Genomic DNA, 17,365 nt, shown 5'->3' with positions numbered 1-17,365 from the left:
CGTTTTGGATTTTTGTGTAATACTACATGAATGGATTTTAGTGGGTCAGCATTTGGTATAAAATAAATATATATCTAGAAACCTAGTACAAGAGAGTAGCTATAAATTATATAACAAATCATAAAACACGTTTGTAACGAACTCCCAACTAAAAGAAAAAAAAAAACTTGAATTCTTCTAATCACTAAAACTTTAGATTCTCGAAGGTACCAACTAGTATTTAAGTGACCCTTGTTTTATCACCATTTCATCAATTCAAACTTAAAACTAGTCCCCTCATACATTTTCCGATCAAGTAAACATCTAATCAACCCAAAGATGGAAGGCAAAACTGTGATTGTAAGTGTGCTCCTAATGAGTCTGTTTTTGGCACAAATTCAAGTCGACGCAATGAGCTGTTGCCCATCCGTCCCTGCGAGAAACACCTACAATGTTTGCCGTCTAGCGGGAGGTTCTAAGCAAGTATGTGCAAACATTAGTGACTGCAAAATTGTTAGTGGATCGACATGTCCTAACGGATATCCTAAAGTCACTCTCGAAAACACAGGTAAATAGTTATGCCTTATTACTACTTTATTTGTTACAAAACGAATTAGAAATTCATTTTTTGTCATGTGTTTTTAATTTTTGTCTCAAGGTGATGCTGTCAATGAATACTGCAAGGTTGGATGTTTATCCTCTGTTTGCGGTGCTTTAACCACTCTCGAGAATTTCAGTAAAGCAAACTCTCCGAACTCATTTTCATTATTACGATTTTTTTAATAATTAACAAGAGAATAATGTGTCAGATTTTGTTTCGATGACTAGATGCAAATGAAATCGTGAATGGAGCTGTTGGAAAATGTGCTAACGCGTGTTCTACAATCTGCACCAAAGGCTCCATAAATGTAATTGAAACTGCCTAGAAAGTCATATCCAAATACCACGTACGTGTGAAGGTTAAGGAGGTGGTCATCTTTCACAGTGTTGTTGGTTCTCATGTTTTCAATAATTGTCTTGTATGTGACAAAAATGTTAGATTCTTGTGTTTGTGATGTGTTTTCCTTGAAGGTTATCGATCTCTAGATTGTATATGCCTTCTACTCCCTAATTTTAAATAATAAATAATGTGTTGGTATCCATATATCTTCTCCTCTCAAACATTTTCATTGATCTGTTCTTTTCTTTTCTTTTTTTATAATCGGAATTGTCTTTTGATAAGGATTTCATATCATGACAAATTGAAAACAGGTGCTACTTAATTAACAACGATACAGTATATAGTGTTAAGGTTTTTTCACTATATATTGCGTAACCAAACTATAGCCTTCTTTCTACGTATCTAATATCCTAAATCTGACCTAAGAAATAAATCAAATCAAATCTCTAAATCCGAGTCTTCACTCAATACAACCTTATAAAATTCCATTAAAATGTTCTAATATCTATTATTATTAGTAATCAGATTTCACAATACTATTACATTATTTTGGCTTATTTAATTTCGAAATAGAATAATAGTTATTACAAATATAATTATGAATTTGATAGAAACGTACAATGAAAACTACTACGAGATTAGTCTTGTATTCTTGTCCCCATCAGAATAAAACAACAGAATATATAATTGACTCAAATTCTCAAACATAATTCTTGTATTCTCATCTAGTAGTTTTCTCAATAACCTATAAACTATTATGAATATATTATATTATGTGGATACCTATTATGTATCTCTCTATATATATTGTATCGTATGGAAGAGATGAATAATATAATAGAACAATTATCTGTACCTCTTGTTCTAACATGTCCGTCACCGTACGTTCCTGTCTTTCTTCCTCTCCAACGTCACCAACGATACCTGATATGTCTGTATTTGATAGGATTTTAACTATAGATTTTACATTTGTTTTGAGTTTTTTATTGAATCAAAGTGTGCTTTTAGAATCTTTTTAATCTTTTGAGAGTCTGTACAGGTTCTAGGCTATTTTGGAAGGAAACTGAGTGTTTTGGGGATGAAAACGTGCATTTGGAGCCAATTTGGTGAAGACTGATCGGACTAGAAAGCATATAGAACAATCACAGAAAAAACATCCAGGATCAACCGATCCTCATTCGGGATTGACCGATCCCGTACCTGAAGCAACTTTTCTCTTTTTGTTTTAAACCGACTTTTAAGGTTTTATTTTAGTCTTTAAACACGAGGATCAACCTCTAGAAAGACAACTTTTATTCTACGCAGCCTTTGAGTACTTGTAAACTTTGGGAGAAGATCTCAAATCCTTCTAGACACTTTGGAGAAGATTTCTAAACCCTATTTTCTATTCTTTTGCAATTCAATTATGCATTTTCAATCTTTGATTTGCTGTTTCTGTTTCTCCATGTCTGATTAGTTTACCTATTGGATTTCGGGTTTCAAAGGGGTTTATGATTCTTTAATGATGGTGTTCTAGATTTGGGGTTGATCTATTTTGTGCTTCATCTATTGTTGTTCTTAAAGCTTAAACTAGATTAGCTACCTAGTTTATGATCATAGGTTTAATTCATCGTCGCACTGAAAGTGTTGTTGAGTTGTTTGAAAAGAACATAGGTGAGCAAGGTGATCCTTAGCCAACGGAAGTTGAAGTTAAGGCACCTTGTGAACAGATCAAACTTGAACTTGTTATTGCTTGCTTGGTTTGCTAGATACAAATGATGGTTTAGGGTTTAGTGAATTCATTGCATAGATACTTAACGCTGCAGAAATATGTTAGCTTTACAACAATGATTTGAGTTCTAGAACGGTATTTAACGCATCCCAATCTAACTACCTTATTCTGAGATTATGTTTCCCATAGATTCCCTACGCCCAATATTTTCTTTTTGATTTAAAACAACTTATGTACTTTCTGTTTTTGATTAGTTACTTGATTTATAAACTTCTTTTTTCTGTCTTAGTTATATTCGATCTTCATAGTTTTATAGTGCAATTACTTAGTCCCTATGGATTCGATCCTGAAATGTCACGACGATACCACTAGATCGTGGTTGAGTGCACATTAGATTTTAATTGAGCTTTGATCGATACCTAATCACGTCTCAAATTCTTAATTGATGTCGCCTACGTTCTCGTCAATGACTTCTCCCATCTACGATCCAATAAAGATAAATATTTTCTATTCTTTAATTAAATCATGTTTAAATAATTGAGATGTTATAGTCCTATAACATATATTGATTTATGCAAACAAAAAATTCCAGAAAACACAGTGTAACAATAACAAACATCTTCTGTGTGTATTGTATAATTTATGCAAACAAAAAATTCAATCATTACACACCAATGCAGTAAAAAAATAAACTAAAATTTATAATCACAAAAACCCAAAGTTATACATCAAATTATTATAAGAACGTACAAAAATATAACCTGCAAAACTACTACAAAATAATGAAAATTAAATTGTTAATTAAGTAGCCTAATTCAAATATTAAGGAACCCAAAAATTTAGTAGGTTTGCTTTTTTCTGCTTAAGCAAATCGAACAAAAAAGAAAAAGAAAAAAGAAGAGAAGAACGTAGATTCTCGAAGGTAGCCTTCAAAACATAAGAGAAAAGACGACAAAAGCTGTCGTTGTTCTATATGATATATCTATCTCTATAAACAGTATATTTTAACATTTTGTTCATTCAATAGTCTCATATCATCAGGTATTGAAAATGAAGGTAAGGATGAAAACAAAAACAAAGTCAATACGTTTCACTTCTACAATTTTCAAACCTTTTGTAACTGTGAGGCCACCATATGCATATTGCTTTGCTTTGTCTACTACTTACGTCTCTTTCTTGCTTTCCATGTTCATTCTTGTATGTTCTGCTTTCTAATGACATGTCTCTCTTATATGTTGGCGGCATTTAGGAAACAAAATCAAAACCAGCGCAACCCTCTAATTTGTTTCGTCAATTTAGTGTTTTATTGTTTGGAAGAGTAGTCTTCTAATTTAATGTATTGTAGAAAAAAATAAAATGAATGATCATCACTTGGTAAAATCCAAAAATACAATTCCATTACAACATATTTTATATTCTGATCTTCCCTTTTTTGGGCAAAACGTATTCTTCATTAGGGAATAAAACTAGGTTTCCGTACATAAGGGGAGGAGAGCCTCCTTCGCTAACGCATCGATTTTGGTTGCGGGGAACGATATTAAAGGAAGCATAAATCGAAAAAGATTGAAAAGACTAAGATGTCATGGAGAATCCTATGAAGTTCCTTGATATAGAGCTTTCGATTGAGTGCCGTGGATATTCTGATCTTCCTTATGACAAACAAAATAAGTTTGATCCACATAAAAAAAAAATCATTATTTACTTTACAAAATATTGTTATGCATTCATCCAACATATGATTCGAATTGAAACTAAGAACAAAAGAGTTAGTTAAAATTAAATAAAAAACACAAAACATTATTCAAATTGAAACTAAGAACAGAAGAGTTAGTTAAAATTAAATAAAGAAACACAAAACACGTTTTGTAACCAACGTTTTGGATTTTTGTGTAATACAATAAAGGATTTCATTTCGTCAGCAACTAGTATATATATAATAATAGTAGTTCTGTAGTTGAAAGGTAACAGGTAAGGATGTGTTTCAATGATCACAACTACAACAGACATGGTTAAAAATTAAATAAAGAAACACAAAACACGTTCGTAACTAACTCCCAACCAAAAAAGAAAGTACTTTATATAAATAAATCATTGCAACTGAAAGAAAAAACCTAATATTCTAGTCACTAGACCTCAAAACCACTTTATCGATCTCTTAAAAGAAAGATTATGCATGAAGAAAAATTTGGTCCCAACACAATCACAAGAAGTTTAGTTATAACGTGGTTTTGAGTTCCAACACAATTACAAGAAACATCCCAGAAAAACGTCGTAACAATTAACAAACACCTTCTGTGTGTATTGTATAATTTATGCAAACAAAGTATTCAATCATGAAATAATAAAGTAACATTTATATCCACAAAATAATAGCCAGCAAAACTACTACGAAATAATAAATATTAAACTGTTAATTAAGTAGCCTAATTCAAATATTAAGGAATCCAAAACTTTAATAGATTTTTTTTTCTGCTTAAGAAAAACGAACAAAAAAGAAAAGGAAAAAAGAAGAGAAGAATGTAGATTCTCGAAGGTGAAAGGTAGCCAATGTAAATAAGGATGGTCTACCAGCATGTATGTTGTCTATTGCGCATGTGATAGCCTTGTTTGTGATTGCAAATTCTTGACCAACTAGTATTTAAGTGACCCTTGTTTATCACCATTTCATTAATACAAACTTATTAACTACTCCCCACATACGTTTTGTGCTCAAACAACTAATCAAGTATCCAAAGATGGAAGGCAAAACTTTGATTGTAAGTGTGCTCGTGATGAGTCTGTTCATGGCACAAATTCAAGTTGACGCAAAAAGCTGCTGTCCGTCCACCAATGCTAGAAATATCTATAATGCTTGCCGCATATTCGGAACTTCTAGGCAAGTATGTGCAAATCTTAGTGGCTGCAAAATCGTTAGTGGGTCGACATGTCCTAACGGATATACTAAGGACACTCTCGAAAACACAGGTAAATTGAATATTATTGTGCTTTATTTTGTACTCTACTTGTTATAAAACAGATCAGAAATTCATTTTTTTGTAATGGGTTTTTTTTTTTTTTTGTCTCAAGGTGTTGCTGTCAATGAATACTGCAAGGTTGGATGTGTATCTTCTGTGTGTGGTGCTTTAACCACTCTCCAGAACTCCGGTAAAGCAAAATCCCAAAACACATTTTAATTGTTATCATTTTTAAATAATTAACAAGTTAAGAATATATGTCAAATTTGTTTTGATGATTAGATGCAAATGAAATTGTGAATGAAGCTGTTGAGAAATGTGCCAACGCATGTTCTACAATCTGCACCAAAGGCTCCATAAATGCAGTTGAAACTGCCTAGACAAATATATCCATGAAAATACTACGTACGTCTGGAGGTGAAGGAGGTGGTCATCTAGTTTCACTGAGTTGGTTTTCGTGTTTTCAATAATTGTCGTGTATGTGAGAAAAAAAATGATAGACTCTCGTGCTTGTTTGTGATGTGCTTTTGTTGAAGGTTATCGATCCCTAGATTGTATATGCCTTCTACTCCCTAATTTTAAATTAATGAATCATGTGTTTGCAAATTGTATCCATCTTCTGCTCTCAACCATTTCCATTTGATCTGTTTTTTTAATTTATATTATGACAATAGATGCAAGTTGATGCAATGATGCTACTTAATGAACAACAATAGTGTTAAGGTGTTTTCACTATAGATGATATTGCGTAACCAACTATAGCCTTATTTCTTCGTATCTAATATCCTGAAGCTGAACCTGAATCTGAAAAAAAAAAAAAAAAAAAAAAAAATCCTGAATCTGACCTAAGAAATAATTCTAATCAAATCTCTAACATATAAGTCTTCACTAACACAATCTTATAAAATTCCATTAAAATGTTCTAATATGTATATTATTATTAGCAATCAGATTTCACAATACTACTGTATTAAATTATTTTGATTTATTTCAAAATAGAAACAAATATAATTATGAATTCGATAGAAACGTACAATGAAAACTACTACAGTATGAGATTGGTTTGTCCCCATCAAAATAAAGCAAACATAGTGAAACGTAATTGACTCAAATTTTTTTTGGTAAATTTTATACCAATTTTCTGTTTTATGTACAATGTTTATTAAGACAAATTATTTGACAAAGGGAAACTAAAAGGGAAAGAGAATACAGCCAAAGTAAAAAGCAAGAAGAGAAAGGGAGCTAGAAGAGGGAGCAGGGAGGAAAGAAACCGATCACGCGTCAATAGCTGCTTGAATTGCTGAGAAAGGCGATGGCTGATGGCTGAGCCTTTGCTTGCAAAATCCAAAAAGAGATGGAGAGTAGATCCGAAGGAGGAGAGGGCCAGATTCTTGCTGCGAAAGCTTCCCCGACTGTAGTAGAGTACGCACAGTTAAAGAAGAGATGAGCATAAGTTTCAATGGCAACTGAACAGAGTACACACTCAGCAGGGACGGTCACGCCCCAGCTTCTAAGTTTGTCCTTTGTAGGGAGTCGTCCAAGCATTGCAAGCCAAGTTATAAACGAGTACCAAGGTACCGCTTCCTTAAACCACACAGCCTTGTACCATGGCACCAAAGGGGAGTGAGAACGCAACTGCTCCCAAGTTGACTCAAATTCTCAAATATAATTGACTCGTATTCTCAAATATAATTCGTGTATTCCATGAAGTCGATAGTTTATGATTAGTCTCATATTTGTAAACATGTTTCTTTAGATTTAGACAGTAATCTTCTAATTTAATGTGTCGTTGAAAAATATTAGGTTCCAGACAGCGTCCTTATTGAAGACAATCTCAAAACAAGAAGATTTGTGCTCTTAAGAGCTTATTAAACTAGAGATATAAGATAGCTCATTAGGAGCTTTATTGTGCAAAGAAACTAAAGGAAAGAAAAGAGTGATTATCTTGTCACCAAAATCAAATGATTTAAATTTAACATTTCATAAGATCGAAGAGGAAAGTTGTTTTGAGACAACTCTCAAAGTTACATTTTTTAGAATCATTAAACACATATATATATGGAACCTATCTCACTTAGAACCCTAATTACATGGGCTTTAAGACTATTAATGGATTATACTATTGGGTTTTGTGGCTTGTTCTAATACTTATGTGTGAGTGAAGTCTTTACTTTTATTGACGTTGCTTTCGTTTCCACAAATGTGGTTACTTTTAGTCTTTTTAGATTTCACAATTATCCCTTTTTATTTATAAATCAGTTGACTAATTAGCCCGAGAGAAGAAAAAGGAAAAAAAAAAGGTATCAGTCCACGGTACATGTTTGCATATTTGAAAAACTAATATCCGTCCAATGTGTATTCAAATTTTTTGAAATTGAATAAATATATATAATAAAAAGGGATTTTTGTCCATATTTTTTCTAATTTTTTTCAAATTTGCCATATTGAGAAAATCTTTTTAAATCTGTCATATTCATTAAACAAGACAATTTCAGTTTTACCTAATTGTCCTTGCAATTAAGATTTGTTTTGAAGTTCGAAAGACGGGTACGTGGTACAAAGCATTTTACGGAGTGGTGAACAATATATTCATATCGGAACTTTTCCACCAAAACAAAGTGGACAACAAATTAATACTAGTTCTCTATCATTTGGGTAAATTTATAAAAAAAATTAAGTAATAGACCGCATATTAAAAGGCAAATGGGCCGGTGGGACCTAATTCCTTCCCGACGGAATCAGTATATGCAAATGTTGATCACTTTTTAGGACAGCAGAATCCGGGAGCCCATATTGCGGCTTTCCCTTGGCTTATGTGGTTTATTTGGAAAGCAAGGAATGCACGTGTCTTTGACAATATTGCCGGAAAGCCAGAGGATATTGTTAGGGTAGCAGAGGGTGAAGCTGCAGCAGGCTCAGATAGAGGATGATCTAGTGACCAGTCCCACTTTTCCAGTAGTTTCGGAGTTGCCAGTTAGGGTGCCTACGGTTTCCCTTCCTTCGGTCTTTTCAGGATATCGATGCTTCATAGCTGGATCTTGGAAAGCAGGGGATTTGTATGCAGGTGCTGGTTGGTGTTGTACCTCGATCCAGACAACGTTGCCGTTTTTGGGTGCCAAGAATTTCAGGCGAAGTCTATCTCCATTACATACTGAAGTTGAAGCGTTCCTTTGGGCGATGCGCTGCATGATCGGCCATGACTTCAGAGAGGTGGCTTTTTATACTGACTGCTCAGACTTGGTGAAGATGGTGTCTTCTCCTTCCGACTGGCCTGCGTTCTCGGCGTACCTTGACGACATCAAGACTGATAGGGAGGAATTCTCTTCCTTTTCTTTATCTTTAATTCCTAGAAATGCTAATTTAAGGGCGGATTCTTTGGCACGCCAAGCGTGTACATCTCCGCACCAAGTATTGTTTGTAAACGATTTTCCTACCAATTAGCTCGTTTGAGCTGATCTGTTGTTGACAAAAAAAAAAATAGACCGCATATTAAAAGTGATTTGAACTAATATAACACAATAAATATATAGACTAAATAACAAGATATGCGGATAGAAAATAAAATGTATACACACGCAAATATAATAATAGACAATTTTTATATTCATGATAGACAATACTAAAAACACACTGACTTTGTCTACTGAGTTTTTAGATTGTCCACCACCCGATTATATTTTATCCACAATAAACGATTTTACATCTAATCTATAACAATCGATTTTCCAGATCTAGTCTATAACAAACGATTACAGACGACAATAAAGACTGATTTACGAAAGACTGCCACAGACAACAATGCAACATACCAGAAAAAACATACAACGGAAAAGATAAATCCGCGACACACACACTGGAAATGACAGATAACGGAAAAGTAGACCTGCGACACACACCGAAAAAGACAGATTTACAACCCACACCGGAAAAAACGGACACGCGTGAGAAAGTATGGGAGAAACCGAATTAGGGAATCTCTCATTTGAGAGACATTGAAAGCATCTCTAGAGATTCATTGTATACATGTAATCATATAATTGATTTTTAATTTTATTAATGATTTAAATTTTATAAATATTAAAATTTATTAAAATAATATATTTGTGGTTCTCCCCACTATACATGCTCTTATAAAAGAACTTGAGAACTGCAGAGCATCGAGAAACTGGCCAAAAAATATACTTCTCTCTTCCTTATTGATCCCACTTCTAGAAAAAAAAAGAAGAACATGTTATTTTTAAGTTACCAATACACTTTTTAATACTTATGATGATGATTTGTAAATTTTTCAAGAAAATAATTAAATATTATTGGTTTACAATTATAGAAAATTAAAAATTACAAAAAGCATGACATTTATAATCAAGTTTTGATATGTTTTCTTATTATGTATGAAAAATCTGAAAATAAGATCAATTAGAAAAGAGGGAGTATATATATATATATAAAGGACACAGTCTCAAATTTATTTTGTAGTCTTTTAAACCATGACCGAAATTAAAAAAAAAAGCATAAACTAATCGTCCAGAAACTTAAATTATATCAATTGAGTGCACCGTTTATTTTAAAAGTCAAAACTGAAACAAAATACACCAAAATTTTGTTTATGATTTAATTTAATAAAGGAATCTGAACTGATTACAACCAAAACAATATTCAAGTTATGCATTAAAGTTAGTGAAACTATAACTTATCTCTTGCACTCTATAAGAAACTAGTTCTCCAATCTTTAGACCAAACAAAAAAAAGAAAACAATCTAAACAATAAAAATATGATCAAAGCAAAAGAGTTTATGTTTGTGACAATTTTGATTGTAGTATGCGTGTTTATAAGTAGCATTGAAGCGAAAAGACTTGAATATCCATGGCGAAGAGATTTAGGTAATGGATGTAATTCAAGATTTCCATCACCTGCATGTCGTTTGCGTATACCAGCGAATCCATATACTCGAGGATGTACAAAAGCCAATAGATGTCGTCGTGAGGCTTCAGTAGGAAAATCATCTTTGAAGAAACTTTGGGACAAGGTTTTGGCCGATGCTGCGTATTTAATAGAACTAATGTAAAACGATGATTATTGTTAATAAAAAAAAAGTTGAATAAATTTCTTACGTGTTTTATTTTATTTTGTTCACATTAAATCATTAATCTCGCTAACAATAATTTATCACAAGAACAAAAAGAAGGGTATTAGTGAAAACAAAAAATAATTACGATCCTTTGTTTTAATATTCTGAGTAAGTATTTTTTTTACCTGACCAAAATCAAATGTTACGTGAGAAAAGTTATTGAAAACATTTTTAAAAATTTTAATTTTATATGATTATAAGTATACTTTGTTAAGGAAAAAAAATGCACAAACTCATTGGAATACATTAGAAGTATTAGAGGGGATTATTGGTTCTATGATTTTAATGGATTTGGAAATCCAGACAAAAATCATGTGTTATTCAATCATTGATTTTAAAATACTTATCAAAATGATGTGTTATTGGTTCTATGATTTACAAATACTTGTTAAAATCCTATGTTATTCATTTAATGATTTGTTTTTGGATTTCAAAATCCACATTATGTTTTAAATGGATTTGAATGGATTTGAAAGTGTAAAATAGAAGGATTCAAATCCAAAGATAAAACATGTTATTTCAAAATCCATGTGTTTTGATTTATAGAATTTACAATTCTATATGGATTTAGAAATCACTTCTCCAATAACAGCCCCTTAAGGTTATATTAGGTATTGTATATTGGACTTATTATTATGTTTTATTTACGTTAACGACGGTTTATGTAAACCTAGAAATCCTAGATCTAATTATGTACATGTCGGATTGTGATGTTTATAAACAAAAATCAAGTTAGTTCAATATCTAATTCTACATGATATTAGAGCAGTCGATCTAGTAGATCAAAACTACAAGTTTCCGCAGTATAAATCATCTTGTGTGATCTTTTTGTGATCATGGAGAAACTCACCGAGGATGAAGATGCTGACGATGATGATGACGATGATATTGATCGTTAGGTTATCTAGGTTTTTTTTTTCTTTTTTTTTGTCAACATGTAAAGAAAGAGACTCAAAAGAGCCAATGCGAGGGAATATTATTTACATAGGTAATGTAATGCGGTTAAGAGCGAACACGACGCGCCAAATTATTCGCTTTACCATTCTACATGTGAGGAATCAAAGCTATCGAGAAGGACATGAACTCCGCCTTGTCAATCTGTATGTCTTCTAAGTAAGGTGTAAACGCATGCCACTCAGAAGGCGAAGAAACCATCTTCACCATATTAGAGCAGTCAGTGAGGAAGAAAACATTTTGATTATCTGTCCCAGTCATACACCGCATAGCCCATATTAGGGCTTCAATCTTGGCATGGAGAGGCGTGAGACTACGCCTGATATTCGCTACCCACATAGTTGGTTCCTCTCCTGAGGGTGGTGAACAGTACCATCCTCTACCTGCAAATTTGTCAGTCGCCTTCCAGGAACCATCTACAAAACATAAATAGCTTGTCATATTCCTGACGGGCAAAAACCCACAACTATGAGTTATCCTGGAAGCCTCAGTGGGACCCTCAACCATAACCTCAGTTTGAGCTGTAGAAACCAAGCCTTGGATTCAGCCTCCGCGATTTGCAGAACTACAAGTGGATTAGAATCCACATTAGTAAAAATTTAATCATTGCGCATCTTCCAAATATAACACAATAGCCAAGGATAGTACTCATGTGCGGATATCCACGGGAGATGCCTAAATGAAAAATCCATGCTCGCATATAGCGATTTAGAAGGAAAATTCCCTGGTGTCGTCGGGACTTGAGATCAAACCCAGACCTGCCTTGCCGATGGGCAATCAAACAAAGCATGATTAATCGTCTCCTCAGAAAAGCCACATATAGAACAATCGACATCACATCTCAAACTTCGTTTTCGAAGGTTAGTGGTGACTGCTACACAGCCAATAATTGCTTGCCACATAAAATGTCGGATTTGGGGTGGGCATTAAAATTTCCAAACAAAAGCCTGTAAAGGGAACAAGTTTGGACAACACTCCGGAGAGGGGACCAACCGAGTTACTTAAACGTAATGTATTATATCCAGACTTAATTGTATACTTCCCAGTTTTTGTAAAATGCCAATATAACAAGTCAACCACATCCAACTGACCGATAGGTAAAGCGCAGATAAGGTCAACATCTTCCGGTGCGAAAGTAGCCGTGAGATGGGTCATATCCCAGGAGTTGGAGTGACAGGTTAGTAGCGGACCCATTGCCCAGAGCTGGTCTTGGTCAATCCATAATGAAAAGGAAGCCGCATAACCTACTTGTTTAATAAGTCTTTTATTAACCAGAGAGCGAGCAGAGACTATACTCCGCCATCCATAGGATAGGGAGTAAGATTTGATTGGATCCAAAGGATCTAAATGCCTATAGTTTCGACCTTTGAAGACCCTAGCGAAAAGTGATTATGAAACGATTATCAACCGCCATAACTGCTTAGCTAAAAGAGCTGTATTATAATCATCAAAACCTCAAAACCCAAACCCCCTTCTAATTTATTGCAACATAACTTATCCCATGCAACCCAATGCAATCCCTGCGATTGTCCAGTGGAACTCCACTTAAAATTATATACCACACTAGTTAACTTTTTCGTGACCGTCTTCGGCAAACGAAAATAAGTAGGAACCGGCGTAGCTACTGACTTGATCATCAACTTCTTACCCCCTATGGACAGCAGCCATGCCGGCCATCCACCGGCCCTTGACTGTAATCTGTCCTAGACGAAGGAGAAAATTTTCGTTTTCAAGCCACCCAAACTCTGCGATATACCCAAATAGGAACTCATACCCCCCAAAATTGTGATCCCCAAAACCCCTTTTAATTCTTCTCGACCCCAACAGCAATCGTATGACCAAATTGAATGGAAGATTTTTGAAAATTAATTTGCTGACCAGACACACACTCATATTTTTTAAGGAGTCGTAAGACAACTTCACATTCTTCTTTTGTGGCACGACAGAAAAAAAAACTGTCATCTGCAAATAAAAGAGGTGAGAAATCGCCGAACTCGCCGTCGACACCTTGATTTCGATGATAAGTTTTGCTTGATTCCGTCGACATCTAGGTTTCTTATTATTATTATTTAGGTAAGTTAGGGGTTTGTTGTTTTTATATTATTTATTATTTGGAGGTTAGTACGTGGTACGTGTCTGCGTTTTTTTAAAGGTTTAAGTTTTTGGTTTTCTATATTTAGTTATGGTTTTATTTCATTAGTGCAAGAGTTATTAAGTGGGGGATTATTACGGGTGGCTATGTTTAAGGTTTTGTGGCTTTCACATGAATTATTCATGATAGTTTTACCATTGTGGAGGAGTTTGATTATGGTTTAACTATGACGGGAGTTTAACGTCCAACATTGTTTCTCAAACTTGAGAAGAAAATCCCTTAATCAAAAACACTTAGAACAAATACCTACCGAAACTACCGAAAACCACAATCAAAAAAATCGAAGATTAAACGAGGATTAATCGGAAACTAGTTTTAGGGTTATTTTATTAAATTAATAATAAAATACAAATATATAGTATTAAATATATGAATAATTCTATTTATGTTAACAAAAATATCATATAAAATATAAAATTATAGTACTTTCTTTAAAATTACGGTAAACACATACAAACATAATTTTAAAAGAAAATTTTCTGATTTTCATTAAAATTTTGTACATTAGTTATTGTAAAACATCATAAACTCTTAATTTAAATGTCTAAATAACAAAAATATATATATTTGATTTATATTTGGCTTCAAAAATAATCAGTATATACAAAATTAAGCGGGAAATAATTGGATTAGACATATTATAATCAAATTAGACGGATATAATTAGATAATCAATGGTAGGCGGGGATTAATCATTAATCGAAGCAAAGAGGGTGGATCTAACGATTTTGCGGGACGTAATCGGTGCTAGGCGGGAATTTTTAAAACAAGGGCTCTATATATACCACGGTCTCCGTTAACCAATCCTTAAAACTCCAGTATGTCTCAATACACCATAAAGTTAAATGCGATAGACTTAATCGTCTACATGTATATATTTTTTAGTCTCCTTACCCTTTTTCAATAATCTTGGATAGTCGAACTTTCCTAGTAATCTTGGCTTTCAAAATTACATCCTTTTTTCATATCAACTTGTTCACCAGGTGTGGAATGTTAACAAGGAAAACATCTATCGAGATCGTTATGTAGCTCTTAAGCATCACATTGTTGATCTCGGAAGATCAAAAATTTTCTTGTTCTCTTCATCTCGCCCATTAGAGAAACCCCATGTCATATCTAGAATTTTGATTAACGTGTCTAAGGTAAACCTTTTGAAAACAAAACTACCTCGCCCATTAGAGAAACCCCATGTCATATCTAGAATCTTGATTAACGTGTCTAAGATGTATACACGTGTCTAACGTGTATAGATCTTTTTTCTATCTAAACATACTCGTGTAGATCAAAAAGATGAGAACAAATCTGTGTGCACTTAATCATCTCTCTGATTAACGTCACAGAAAACTGGGAACATACCTTCTAAACTTTTTTGTGTCTTCAAATTTTATAAACGTATCAATATTTTAGAGTGCTCAAATTGGCTCGTGGTATACTCTTAAAATATTTATGCATGTCTTGAGAAACCCTAGAAAGTGAATCTCGAAGTATCAACAGATTAGGAAACTGCTTACTCCACGAGCTAATCATTTTTCTTATTTGTTGTAGAAAATATTTCTTGAATTTCTACGACTAAGACATTGTCTTTTTTGCTTCTTCACTAAGAGGGAGGTATTGAACTTAACATTTTAAAGGATTTTAAAGTATTCTTAAAATCCTCTCTTATTCAATTAAGAATTTAAAAACTTGTATGAAATCCTATGTTATTCAACTAAGATTTTTATAAAATCCTTTAAAATAATTCAGAATCTCTTGTTATTCAATCAATAGTTTATAAAACCAACTTAAAATCTAAGAGACTTTTTTTATTCAATCTTGTTATTCAAAATATCACAACTTTTTTTAGAATACTACTTTGAATTATTCTAAGAGACTTTTTCTTTGCTTTTTAGTTAAAAAATACTCCTCTCAAAATCATACCCTTTAAGGTGGAATTTTAAAGGATTTCATTAAAAAAAAAACAAAAAAAACACAGTCCTAAAACCACCACCATCTCTGTTCTGTAAGCTTTCTCCGCAGATAACTCCGGCAACTCTCCGCAGACCATCTCTGTTCGTAGAAACACATTCACGATGATAGGTCACAATTATGGGATAATCAAGTGTTTAACAATGAAAATTAGAACAAAACACAAGTAACTTATGACAATTTTCTCTCATGTCCGATTACACAATAGAGAATGCTGAAACTATTTAATACTGAAACTATGGCCACATCATCTTCTTCCTCAAGTTGTATCTCATCACACGACATTTTTTGTTTCACGTTTGCTTCTTTTTTTTTTTTTTCCATTCATGTTTGCTTCTCTCTCTCTCTATCACTTTACTCTGCTGTTTTGGATATTGTCTATAGAGAACCATTGAAATATAGGATCACGTGGATTTTTTCTTACGACACACACACAAAACTACTAAACCCAACTTCCTTATTGACTTGTTCCTTCTTCTCCTCATGTGTCTTCCACCTTCTTCTTCTCCCTTTTGCTCATCTTCTTCATCTGTTTTTCATCTCACTTAAAGCTTCTTTTTCTTTCTTGCATAATTTAGGCTCTGTGGTGGTGTCTCGACAAGTTTAAGTCTTCATCTCCCACAACTTCTTTCTTTCTTTTTCGACAGATTTTCTTTCTTTTTTTTTATTGCAAAATATTTTAAAATCACACAAAGTTTACCAATAAAATTTCACAGAATCTTATAGAATCACATTTCATTTTCTAAAAGGAAAAATAAAATAAAAATCTAAAATACAATCAAATCTCCTAAAAATCTCTAAAATCTTTCAAAATTCTAAAATATTAAAATCCTACCAAATCCTTAAAACATCAAGTTGAATACCCCCCTCTAAGTTGGCAACTTCTTAGCTCATCATTCAACCATTCAAGTTCTGCCACTTCAGCTCACACATCCATATCAGCAATTCGGATGTCAACAATTCGGATGTCTAATGCAGCATCCTGATCCACATAACACACATTTCCTCTATAGCCCGATGTTCCTCCATAGTACGTTGTTTAAGAATCTGCATCTTCAAAATACATAAAGTCCACGTGTTCTGCTACTTCCACTTAGTTCATAAATTTTCAAGCCTTGGATCCACAGACTAGTCCTCTTTCGTTTCCAACTTTTCAGACTCGAGTGTCTGAACTAAAATATGGCAAATTCATTTTAATGTGCAGTGTTGCTAGACCTCTAGGTAATAACAATTATTGGTTTTTGGTATATATATACAAACAATAAGTCACCATCATCATCGTATTTATACAAAAATCGCCGAGTTAATTAATCTTTGTAAAAAGTAATTTTGCTTACCAAGGATTTTTATCAAGAAAATCAATTATATTTTCATCTCAGTCAATAATCCTAACATCTAAATCCAAATGACTAATCAAAGATCAAGCTTTAAGAACAACATATGGTGAAAAACAAGAAAGATAATGAATCCAAATAATCAATTAATCTAACAATCCATGAAATTCCTATTGAGAAACCCTAAACCTAACAAGCATATCTACTCAGACATAATCAATGAAGAACACATCATAGACTTAAATTG

At 33.2% G+C, this 17,365-nt stretch overlaps 5 protein-coding genes across 5 annotated transcripts; 4 read left to right on the top strand and 1 right to left on the bottom strand.

Moving 5' to 3' along the window:
- Positions 1-249: 249 nt before the first annotated feature.
- Positions 250-1,121, top strand: LOC104707468 (putative thionin-2.4). The gene is made up of 3 exons (XM_010423824.2): positions 250-547; positions 638-715; positions 808-1,121. Exons 1-3 carry the CDS (start codon positions 319-321, stop codon positions 903-905), a joined length of 405 nt encoding a protein of 134 aa, XP_010422126.1. The 5' UTR covers positions 250-318; the 3' UTR covers positions 906-1,121.
- Positions 1,122-5,069: 3,948 nt separating this feature from the next.
- On the top strand, positions 5,070-6,190 carry LOC104707467 (putative thionin-2.4). The gene is made up of 3 exons (XM_010423823.2): positions 5,070-5,594; positions 5,697-5,774; positions 5,867-6,190. The coding sequence occupies exons 1-3, from the start codon at positions 5,366-5,368 to the stop codon at positions 5,962-5,964; spliced, it is 405 nt and encodes a 134-aa protein (XP_010422125.1). The 5' UTR covers positions 5,070-5,365; the 3' UTR covers positions 5,965-6,190.
- Positions 6,191-7,043: 853 nt separating this feature from the next.
- LOC147940273 (uncharacterized) lies at positions 7,044-9,025 on the top strand. Its single transcript, XM_087461235.1, has 3 exons — positions 7,044-7,158; positions 8,354-8,482; positions 8,598-9,025. The coding sequence occupies exons 1-3, from the start codon at positions 7,044-7,046 to the stop codon at positions 9,023-9,025; spliced, it is 672 nt and encodes a 223-aa protein (XP_087317361.1).
- A 1,315-nt stretch (positions 9,026-10,340) lies between these two features.
- LOC109126078 (protein RALF-like 29) lies at positions 10,341-10,707 on the top strand. The gene has a single exon (XM_019229156.2). The coding sequence runs from the start codon at positions 10,357-10,359 to the stop codon at positions 10,648-10,650; it is 294 nt and encodes a 97-aa protein (XP_019084701.1). The 5' UTR covers positions 10,341-10,356; the 3' UTR covers positions 10,651-10,707.
- A 1,050-nt stretch (positions 10,708-11,757) lies between these two features.
- On the bottom strand, positions 11,758-12,174 carry LOC147940272 (uncharacterized). The gene has a single exon (XM_087461234.1). The coding sequence runs from the start codon at positions 12,172-12,174 to the stop codon at positions 11,758-11,760; it is 417 nt and encodes a 138-aa protein (XP_087317360.1).
- Positions 12,175-17,365: the final 5,191 nt, after the last annotated feature.

The sequence above is a fragment of the Camelina sativa genome, chromosome 8, assembly GCF_030686135.1.
Source record: "Camelina sativa cultivar CO46 ecotype springtype chromosome 8, ASM3068613v1".
Classification (NCBI taxonomy): domain Eukaryota; kingdom Viridiplantae; phylum Streptophyta; class Magnoliopsida; order Brassicales; family Brassicaceae; genus Camelina; species Camelina sativa.
The sequence above is the reverse complement of the archived record's forward strand: the minus strand, read 5'-3'. Positions and strand labels throughout refer to the sequence as shown.